The 10,703-nt window shown below is 36.0% G+C and overlaps 1 protein-coding gene across 7 annotated transcripts; it reads left to right on the forward strand.

The window, feature by feature from the left end:
- Positions 1 to 4,200: 4,200 nt before the first annotated feature.
- On the forward strand, positions 4,201 to 7,633 carry LOC133719679 (uncharacterized CRM domain-containing protein At3g25440, chloroplastic-like). Of its 7 annotated transcripts, none has more exons than XR_009851505.1 (6): positions 4,201 to 4,828; positions 5,161 to 5,392; positions 5,485 to 5,529; positions 6,131 to 6,259; positions 6,398 to 6,611; positions 7,263 to 7,633. XR_009851505.1 is itself a non-coding variant. In XM_062145924.1 (4 exons), the coding sequence occupies exons 3-4, from the start codon at positions 6,143 to 6,145 to the stop codon at positions 7,485 to 7,487; spliced, it is 342 nt and encodes a 113-aa protein (XP_062001908.1). In that variant the 5' UTR covers positions 4,201 to 4,828; positions 5,485 to 5,529; positions 6,131 to 6,142; the 3' UTR covers positions 7,488 to 7,633. The 7 variants fall into 7 exon arrangements, 2 of the variants coding, with proteins under 2 accessions (XP_062001908.1, XP_062001855.1); XR_009851527.1 differs by having other exon boundaries at positions 5,193 to 5,392; positions 6,371 to 6,611; XR_009851477.1 differs by having other exon boundaries at positions 5,193 to 5,392.
- The last annotated feature ends 3,070 nt before the right edge of the window (positions 7,634 to 10,703 follow it).

The following is a 10,703-nucleotide window of genomic DNA, read 5'->3' on the forward strand; positions in this document are numbered from 1 at the left end:
TGAAGTTAATCGACCTCAAGCTAAATGGGCCCAAAATTGGAAACCCTGCTGCGTGTCCCTTTCGCGCCAATTCTCAACAACCAATCACATCAACCCCCACCGACCGCTTTATAAATTTGAACTTTGAAGAACCAATAGCACCAACCACCGAATCAAACCTCCGAAACCCGACCCGAATTCCAAAATGCAACTCAAAATTCGGGTTGAGCTTCAAGACCGAGCTAATGGATCAATACGGGTTGAGCTTCACTACTTTTGAAGCTTTGGGTGCTTATCTATGGCGACCCAAGTAAGTGTCTGTTTTTTCAAATTGGCCTTTATATATCTCTCAACTCGGAAAGTTCTATAGTACATACCAGTATGTCATACTCACATTTACAAATGTAACAACAAATTTATTGTCATTTTGGTAACTTAAGTCCTATTTTGTGTAATCTTAGTTCTATTAATGGTAATTACACCACCTACGACTTTGTTACAAAATTTTGAACAAATTTGTTGTCAATATTGTAATTTTGGTTTAACTACATGTAAATAGTGTAAACGAATGTAGTAACTTTGTTCTCAATATTGTAATTTTGATTCATATAAATTGTAATTTTTGTTCAAATAGATGTAAAATCAGTGTATGATAAACATCACAGTATCATAGCTTGTCTCATCAAACTTTCTATTTTTTTTTTTTTGTGATAATGGATGAAATTTTAAACATGGTCAAATTGTCTGAAATTCTAATGGACGAAACTAAACCCTCAATTACCAGTGGGGTATGGGGAAATGGTTGCATTGCTATATATACGTGAAGCTGAGCACCAAGGGCTTGATCGAAAAGCCAACGTACGTGGGTAGTTGAGGATCGGATAAATAAGAGCAACAGCAATATCCCTTGATTTGATTTCTTTTATTTGCCTAAGAGGAAGTAAGATCGAGGAAGAGTTAGTAAACACCTTAGAAAGATTAAATAAAAGAAGCAAGTAGAATATAATCAATATATTGATGTTGGTGGAAGGAGTACTTGAAGAAGCTAGCTATTGGCTTCTGGGTATTTATATCACTGCTAGAATAAAGTTCATAGACTAATGTCTAAAAAAAAAATTTCCGATGTCTTAGTGAGTGATGTTAAAGATCATGAAAACTTAGACATCGGTTGTTAGTCGATGTTAAAAATGCATTTACACATCGCTTCCTTTTAAGAAACTGATGTTAAAAATGCCTCAACACATTGGTTTCTTTTAGACAACCGATGTTTAAAATACCTCTACACATCGCTTCTTTTTAAGGAACCGATGTAGAAATTTAGTCTTCACATTAGTTTTCTATTAAAAACCGATTTCTTTTCTCATTATGACATCGTTTTATCATTTTAATCGATTTACAATATCCCTATTTGACATCGCTTCCTTTTAAGGAACTGATGTACTTTTCCTTTTCTAACATTAGTTTACAATCTCTTATTATAGAACTGATGTTCTTAGTCATTTATAACATCAGTTTGTTATTTCACGTTGTTGTCTTTTTGGTTCAATTTCTAGTTTAAAAGTGGTTTGCTCCCTATGTGCATAAAGCGGTTTCTTTGCTAGAAAAATTTCACAATAAAAATACAAGTGTAACCAAAAGAAAATTCTCATTAATATTATTTTTGATAAAACGAGTACCAAGGAGTAGGGAGAAGGGGAAATATGGCCTAAACTTCTCCATATACAATAACAATTGAAGTCTCCTAAATAAAGTAAAATACTTGTAACTTGAGGTTCCAGTCCTTACTGTACGTATCTGCCAATGGACCTAGCAAAAACATGTGCCAAAGAGTTGATCGAGAACTAGTATCATAGAGAAAAGACATTACTTTCTGTAATTTTCTATTTAAGAGAAAATTATATGCAGGTTATTTATCTGTACATATACATGCATGCTAGGTTTGATACATCTGCAAGGGACATATTCTTATACATTATATGTGAAATATGGTATTGTGGGTTTTAAGAAACTTATATATGGATGCATATACATGGACAACGTACTAAGAAAGCAGCTACTCCGGAAATAGACTAATAATTTGATGTACACTCTTCTCTTTAATTTTTTGTGGTATTATATGTGAAACACTAGTCCAGGGAGTATCTCCGTACCCAAATTCGTACAAAGAGATTTGTGCGTGCCCATCATTTGATTGCTTGTTGTTTAAGAAATGACTTTATAAGTAATACATGAGTCTTATATGTAATACTGATCGATCATTAATTGTTAAATAGATATTGGAAGAATGTTTTGAGCCGTTGACTTGGGTGTGAATCAATTTATCCCACAGGAATCAAGTTGAGTTTGTTCACTCGGTTGCTTCAAGTTCAAGGACATACCAAAAGGGTTGCCTGATCGTGATGGTCATTAAATTAAGATGATATTGATAAGTTTCTGGGTTGAAAAGATAATTAAGAAATCCTGTTTGAATAGAAATTTAGGAGTGACCATGCTGCAATGGTTTTAAGAGATAAAAACTGCATGTTCTGGTCTATAATTAACAAAGGCGGGAGATGTTTAATTTTATGCAGTTCCAGAGACTGCAATATAGTTCGATAATAACTTCAACATGCAATAAATACTGCTCCAATTTTCTAGAAATTAAAGTTTTTATTTTTTTATTTTTTTTTATGATTAAATGAATCTCACCCGTGATTTCTCAAATTTTGCAGCCGCTATGGAATTGATGGCTTTAAGATGGGCTCCTCTCAGAATTCAGGGAGGTGACACAAATCCACAGCACTTGAAACCTTCAGTACATTTAATAATTCGAGGGCTCATGTTTGAACTTTTTTTTTTTTTTAACTAATTGATATTAGAAAGAATTATTAAATGTTGTCAGTTCTTTTCGGGTAGTACTGATGAACAACGTAAAATCCATTGGAGGTCTTGGGAGAGAATATGTCTTCCAAAAGAACAAGGCGGTATGGGTTTTAAACATCTTCATGCTCATAATCTTGCTATGCTAGCAAAACTGGGATGGCGATTACTTACTCATCCAAATTCTCTTGTGGCCCAAGTCTTCAAGGCAGTGTACTATCCTCACGGTTCGTTTCTTTCTGCTGACATGGATGAGAGACCTTCGTACTCCTGGAGGAGTATTATGGAAGCTAGGCTAGTGTTGCAGGCTGGTTTATCTTGGAGGCCAATCGTTTCGGTTAATATTTGGGATCACGATTGGAACCCCTCTATTTCTCATCATTCCTTATTTAAACCTCCGGATACTGTTTTTGAGAGAGTGGCTTATTTAATCAACATGGACATTTGGACTTGGGATGAAGCAGCTGTTCATGTGTGCTTCGAACCTCAAGTGGCATCTCAGGTTTTGTCTATTCCCCTTAGTCGACGCTATGGTCAGGATAGAGTGGCCTGGAAGCTGCACAAGAAAGGCTTCTTTTCGGTGAAATATACTTACACTACTAGCAAAATAACAATACACACGGATTTACTGTAGTTAAAAGCCACAGAAATCCGTGTGAAATAGAAAAAGCCACAGAAATCCGTGTGAAATGAGCATAATCGGGCCCACAATAATTTATACAATAACAATATCAACGGAAATCCGTGTGCATAAACAACAGTCACAGATATCTGTGTAAAAACTAAAACATTTTCACACGGATATCTGTGTGAAAATCAATTCACACTGATTTCTGTACGTATTATAAATTAGTCACTACTACAAAAATTGAATCAGACGACGCATTATAGTTTTCCGTCGTCTGATTGATTTTTATTTTTTTGGACGTCAGTTTTATAAAATGCGTCGTCTGATATGGAATTTTGAATTAGTTCAGAAGACGTTTAAGGACAAAACCGTTGTATGACCCTAAAAAACTTGAGCGGAAAATTTCCCACCATGTCTGTGGTGCCAAACCCCATCTCAAACCCTAAATTTTCTTCTAACATGTATTAATCATACGACGAGAAACAATAAAACTGTGGTCTGATTAATATGTTTGGCAAAAAGGAGGGAGATTTCCCACCATCATTTTTTTCTAACTCCCCAAAGAGGGAAGTCAAATTGATAGGAGACAAATTCAAATTTAAAATAGCTGCATTCAGACCACATTTTTATAAAATTCTATTGTGTGAGTCATTGTCTAAATGACTAAATTGATAGGGCTTGTCCAAATTGATATAGGCGGGGCTTGAAATCCCAACACTAAAGTGAAAAAAAAAACTAACAAAATACTCGAAGCTCATTCCTCATTCTCTCAAGTTTCGACAGCGCCTTACTCTCTCTCGACACAGACACAGACACAGACACAGAACCCAAAACTCCTCACTCTCTCGACAACGTCTCCCCAAAACCAAAACTTCACTCTCCCAAACCCGCACTCCTCGCTCGTGCCTTACCTTCAAACCAAAATCAGTCTCTCTAACCAATTGACGGCTTGATATCATCATGGCAAAGGCTGTTCTCCCTCACCATCTTCGGTACCAGCCCCTCAAGGCCATCACCGGCCATAATCCAAGCGGTCGTCATCCTCTCCGTCGATCTGAGGGCATGCCCGGCAACCGCTACTACACCGCCGTGTTCCAGCCCCACGACCGCATCATGGGCTCCCCTCCGGCTGTCACTTGACCCATGGTTACTACACCTCCGGCAGGAAGAAGATCTCGGCCACCTCGATCTACTTTGATAGTCTACCCTACAAGGTGAGTTCCTCCACTGGGTCATTGATTACGACAAGCTGAAAAGAAGGCCTTGGATTGGTACACATTCACGAGCTCCAGCTCCAGTTCCGCCAGAAGACCCACAATCTCAATCGACTCGAGGCCCAGCGGATTGAGCTCAATTCCAGAGGTGCGCTTCTATTTCTAATTGAAAGTTCAATTTTTTGAATCCCTAACCCTAACCCAAGTAATTGGTTCTGGAAATTTCAATTCGACTGTTCTGGGGTTTGTTTCGATTGGTACTGGGTTCTCAATTGAGGCGAATTTTAGGTTTGTTTGTTTTAATTTAGGTTGGGTTACTGATATCTGGGGTAAAATTTATATCTTGCTGAATAAGATGAGTAAACAAGTGCACTAGAGTTGTTCGAGAAGATGTTGGAACCTTTTGTGATCTTTGTTTATCTAGATTTTTTTTTTTTGGTTTATTTAGTATATTTAGTGTATTACTTAACTGAGTTGCAGGTTTGCTTGTTCAATGTTTATGTTTTGAACAGTGAGAATTGGTAAGAATGCAGAGCATTGGTAATTGCAACTGCTTTAGCATACTCCCATTGTGACATTACATGTAGATGATAAGAATATTAACGCATAGGCAATTGCAACTGCTTTGGCATACTTGTATGGCCACCACCCCAAGCTCAGTGATACCAATGCCTTTCGTGTTCTAGCTGCTGCTTCTTTTCTTGATCTTCAGGTATCACATTCTTGTTATGAGTGTGCTTCCTGATGAGTAATGGCTTGACTTTGTGTGTAATTGGATTATGTGTTGCTATACTTTGGATGCAGGTTTGCAGATCCGTGAAATTTCTAGTTGGTGGTGCTTCCTTGAAGGTATACTCCTTGCAACTTTTAACTTTGAAATTTCAGAGATAAAGGCTGAAATAAGTACATTAGACTAATCTTATTAGGCACGATGTTTGATGTATGATATCTTCCTTTTTGGCTTCTGTTGGTTTAGAATGACATACATATAGAGTTTTAACCGAGATTTCTGAATTTTAGTTTGACTTATTTAGTCACACTATCATATCATAAAATATTTAGTCACGTTACTTCAAGGCTGAGAAATTATGCCCATTTAGCTTCCTTTATATGTCAAAAGAATTCCTGCTTTCTTTAATGTGTTTGCTACTTAGAGATGATAGTCCATACAATGCTTGCTGATAGAACTTTTACTTTCTACATCTCAATTGCAATTCTAGCATCTGCCTTTTTCTTTTATTCATTTATTTATTTATCTTTTTCTGGGCTATAATTTCATTTTGTTCAATCTTTGTTTTGATGTTTGTAATTACATTTTTCCTTTACAGCTTTGGTAACTAATGAGTCCTCAGTCGGTGAATTGTTTCTATTGAATATGCCTGGAATATAATCTCTGTATCTTATTTTGAGTCGCCCATTTTATTATAGCTATGTTTTCTTCCTCTCCCAGGTCTTCCATGAGATGGTTAGTGCTGGAGTAGAACCAAATGTTCACACATATGGGGCACTGATTAATGGTTGTGGCAGAGCTGCGGAAGTGGCAAAGGCATTTGGTGCTTATGGGATATTGAGGTCTAAGGTACTATTACACTGACAAACTTTACAATCACTTTTAGTAGTTATTGATACCACATAATCATATTTTTGGTTTTCTGAGCAAGTGGTTTCTTGTATCTTTCTGCATTGCAAGTTCATGCTGATGAAATGTTACATGCAGTAGAAAGTGAAGCCAGTCTGAGTTGTATTCAATGCACTTATTACTGCATATGGTCAATCAGGAGCAGTTGACCGCGCTTTTATTGTCTTAGAAGAAATGAAGGCAGAGTACAGCCTATAGAACCTGATCACACAACTGGGATAATGAAGATGAGCTCGACAAGATTGAAAATTTCACTTTATCTTCTTCTTCAGCTAATCTGGGCTCTGTGGAGGTAAATGTTTTCTTATATTTTTGTTAAATTGAAGTCAGCTTATTCATCTTTACTTTTACCGTGGCTTCTTGCTGTATGCTTAAATGCATTGACTAATTTGGTTTCCCATGTGCACACTATAATCATCTTTTGTATTATTAATTTTTATGGCTTTTGATGAACTTGCAAACATATACTGCTACGAGATGAATATGCCCATAAGTATACATGTAGAAGCACACATGATATTTTGACGGGATATAGTATATATTAGATTCTGAACATGCAATTCCTTTGTTGTTTCTTCCTACATGAGGAGCTCATCTCCAGGACCTTCAGACCTTCCAATACCAAAGTTTTTGGTCATTTTGTCAGCATGGGATTTTCTCAAAAAATGGTTGCCAAAGCTATTTAGGAACATTATTCTGAGTGATATGTTTTTAAGTACTGTCATGTTATCCGCCACATTAGATTCTGAAATGACCTTCCTTCGTAGGGTTATTAGTGTTTTTGTCCACTTTGCATAGTTGAAACTAGATATCTTGATCACTGAACACTGGTCAAATGCTTACTGATGTTGAAATTAAAACTAGAGCCCTTAATTATAGACTTGAGACTCTGTCCATCATTAATTCTCATTTTTCTCCTTTTGTTCTCTCCTGCCCCTTACAGGCTTTGGATAAATCGAAGTATATGGATGGCCTTCGAGCAGTAAGGAAGCACATTCAGAAGCTGGAACATGACCTTGAGTTGCTTAAAGCACATGCTAAAACAAAAGTTGAATTTAGTTCTAATGCTATTGAAGAAACTCCTGAAGATATTGAGAGCGTTGAGTCTGGGAGCTCCTCAAACCCCAATGAGGCCATGAGAACAGCAAAGCTAGACACTCTTAAGTAAATTTCTGGATGTATTTTACTAGGAGAGTACTACTAGATATACTCCTTTTGTGGATAAAAGATTATCTTTGCACAATCCATTTTGGTGTATGATGTGGATTATAACAATTTCTTCTATATATATATATTGATAAGTTAATTTGGTCATTTTTGATTCCACATCCAGCAAATATAATGCATTGAATCATTCTATTAGGACAACAATAACCACATAAAAAACTGTCGTATGTACACAATATTCACAACAATCTCAAAATAAAAACTGTCGTCTGAACTCAAAACAGATAACGGATGTTATGAAAAAACAGTTGTGTGAATAAAACTCACACAACGGCCATAAAATAAAGCGACATCTGAATCGCAATCACACAACAGTTTCTAAAGTCGCCCGTTGTCTGAAGAACAGTCACACAACAGCTAATGCTGTCGACAGGCTGCCGGCATGCTGCCGACATGCTGCCGCCATGCTGCCGATCCATTCACACGACGGTTCCCTACAATCGACCTTCATCAGACGGCGCCTCGATATACGACGGTCAGGCTCCATATCAGACGACAGTTTTTGCCCGTCGTCTGTTTCAATTTCTGTAGTAGTGAGTTTATTTCGAAATAATTAATTTTTTATGTTATGTGAATTATGGAGGGACGGATTTCCGTTACAATAAGTATTTGATACAGATATCTGTGTGAAAAGAACATAATTGATACATATTTGATTTATACAATAACAATATCGACGGAAATCCGTGTGAATAAACAATAGTAACAGATGTCTGTGTAAATGATAAAATATTTTTACACGGATATCTGTGTGCAAATCAATTCACACTGATTTCTGTGTGAAAATCCGAAATTAGTTTATTTCGGGATCATTAATTTTGTTTGTTATGTGAATTACGGAGGGACAGATTTCCGTTATAATAAGTATTTGATACAGATTTCTGTGTGAAATGACTAACACACACGGATTTCCGTGTGAAAAACAATGAGCTACACAATTCCGTGTGAAAAAGGAGACTACACACAGAAATCCGTGTGAATAAACAACAGTAACTGATGTCTGTGTAAAAACTAAAACCTTTTCACACGGATATCCGTGTGAAAAGAACAATTACCTACAAAATTCCGTGTGAAAAAGTATAGGTATATATAAGGTTTACCACTTATTTGATATCGAAATAACGGCGGATTGAGTTAATTTTTTTACACAATACCTATTAATACACTATAAATAGATGGGTAATGTCAAATTTATTGATTTTCAATTTTTATTTTTTGGTTCGCACAAAATTCTTATATGTCTACTAATGTGGTATAACTAGTTTATTAGTTGTAAATAAAAGTATACCTTCCATGAGCAACAATGCGTAGGAAATAGACTTTATCAAAATCGACCGTAGGATGTTATTATGATAAGAATAAATGGTTGTGTTCAAAATTTCAGCTATTTTCGTCGTCGTTTGGGTTTCGATCTAGTAGGTCAACCCTAAACTTTAAATACTACATAAAACTAATATGCTCATAACCGCTCACTCGTAACTTATTTTTTTGATCTGTAAACTCTCATGCTCTCACGGGTAGAAGCTATATCTAATGTAAAAATTTCTGAAATTTTATCTCCTCAAGGGTCGGCTCCCCTTTGGGAAGTAGAAGCGTTTAAAGGGTTGACAGGTTTTTGGTACAGATATCTGTGTGAAATGAGTAACACACACGGATATCTGTGTGAAATGTTAACACGGAAATCCGTGTGAAAAGAACCATTAGCTACAGAATTCCGTGTGAAAAACTCTATTAGCTACAGAATTCCGTTACAATAAGTTTTTAGTAAAGAAAAGTATACCTTCCATGAGCAACAATGTGGAGGAAATAGACTTTATCAAAATCGACCGTTGGATGTTGTCATGATTAGAATAAATAGTTATGGTCAAAATTTCTGCTATTTTTGTTATCGTTTAGGTCTCGATCTACTAGATCAACCCTGAACACTAAATACCACATAAAACTAATATGCTCATAACCGCTCATTCGCAACTTATTTTTTCGATCTGTCAGCTCTCATACTCTCATGAATATGAGGTATACCAAATAATGTAAAAATTTTGAAAAGTTTATCTCCTCGTGGTTTTACTCCCCTTAGGGAAGTATAGGTGTATATAAGGTTAACCACTTTATTTGATACTGAAATAACGATGGATTGAGTTAATTTTTTTACACTATACCTATTAATACGCTATAAATATATGGGTAATGTCAAATTTATCAATTTTCAATTTTTATTTTTTGGATTGCACAAAATTCTTATATGTCTACTAATGTGGTATAACTAGTTTATTAGTTATAATCAAAAGTATACATTCCATAAGCAACAATGCATAGGAAATAGACTTTATCAAAATCGATCGTAGGATGTTATCATGATAAGAATAAATGGTTGTGTTCAAAATTTCAGCTATTTTCGTCGTCGTTTGGGTTTCGATCTAGTAGGTCAACCTTAAACCTTAAATACTACATAAAACTAATATGCTCATAACCGATCGCTCGTAACTTATTTTTTTTATCTGTAAACTCTCATGCTCTCATGGGTAGAAGCTATATCAACTAATGTAAAAATTTCTGAAATTTTATCTCCTCAAGGGTCGGCTCCCCTTAGGGAAGTAGAAGCGTTTAAAGGGTTGACCGGTTTCTGGTACAGATATCTGTGTGAAATGAGTAACACACACGGATATCTGTGTGAAACGTTAACACGGAAATCCGTGTGAAAAGAACCATTAGCTACAGAATTCCGTGTGAAAAAATATATTAGCTACAGAATTCCGTGTGAAAAAATAGAATAGAGACAGAATTATGTGTAAACAATAATTAACATGACTAGTTATATATTACCGAGATAAATACACACGAATATCAGTGGTAAATATATATGTATCTCACACGGATTTTTCGTGGTAAATTTTTTCCCGCTCATTTTTTTGGAACAAATTCAATTTCCCTCCCCTAGTAGTATTACACACGGATTTCCGTGGATTACTGAGGTACATACACACGGATATCAGTGGTAAAGGTAAATGTATTTCACACGGATTTCTGTGTGAAATATTATAAACACACTGATTTCCGTGCATCACTGCTGCTTAAAACCAGATTACCCAGCCTCCTCCGAATTCTCCTCTGTCTCCCTCTCTCTCATCTCCTCCACCCACTGCCCCCTCCCCCACCC

The sequence above is a fragment of the Rosa rugosa genome, chromosome 1 (assembly GCF_958449725.1).
Source record: "Rosa rugosa chromosome 1, drRosRugo1.1, whole genome shotgun sequence".
NCBI lineage: Eukaryota > Viridiplantae > Streptophyta > Magnoliopsida > Rosales > Rosaceae > Rosa > Rosa rugosa.

Bases quoted from the DNA above. Each gene is read 5' to 3' on its own strand.
- LOC133719679 (XM_062145871.1), top strand. From the start codon at position 5,425: ATGAGTAATGGCTTGACTTTGTGTGTAATTGGATTATGTGTTGCTATA. The intron at 5,530-6,130 runs GTATACTCCTTG...TTCCTCTCCCAG, and splicing joins TTGGTGGTGCTTCCTTGAAG to GTCTTCCATGAGATGGTTAG. The intron at 6,260-7,262 runs GTACTATTACAC...TGCCCCTTACAG, and splicing joins ATGGGATATTGAGGTCTAAG to GCTTTGGATAAATCGAAGTA.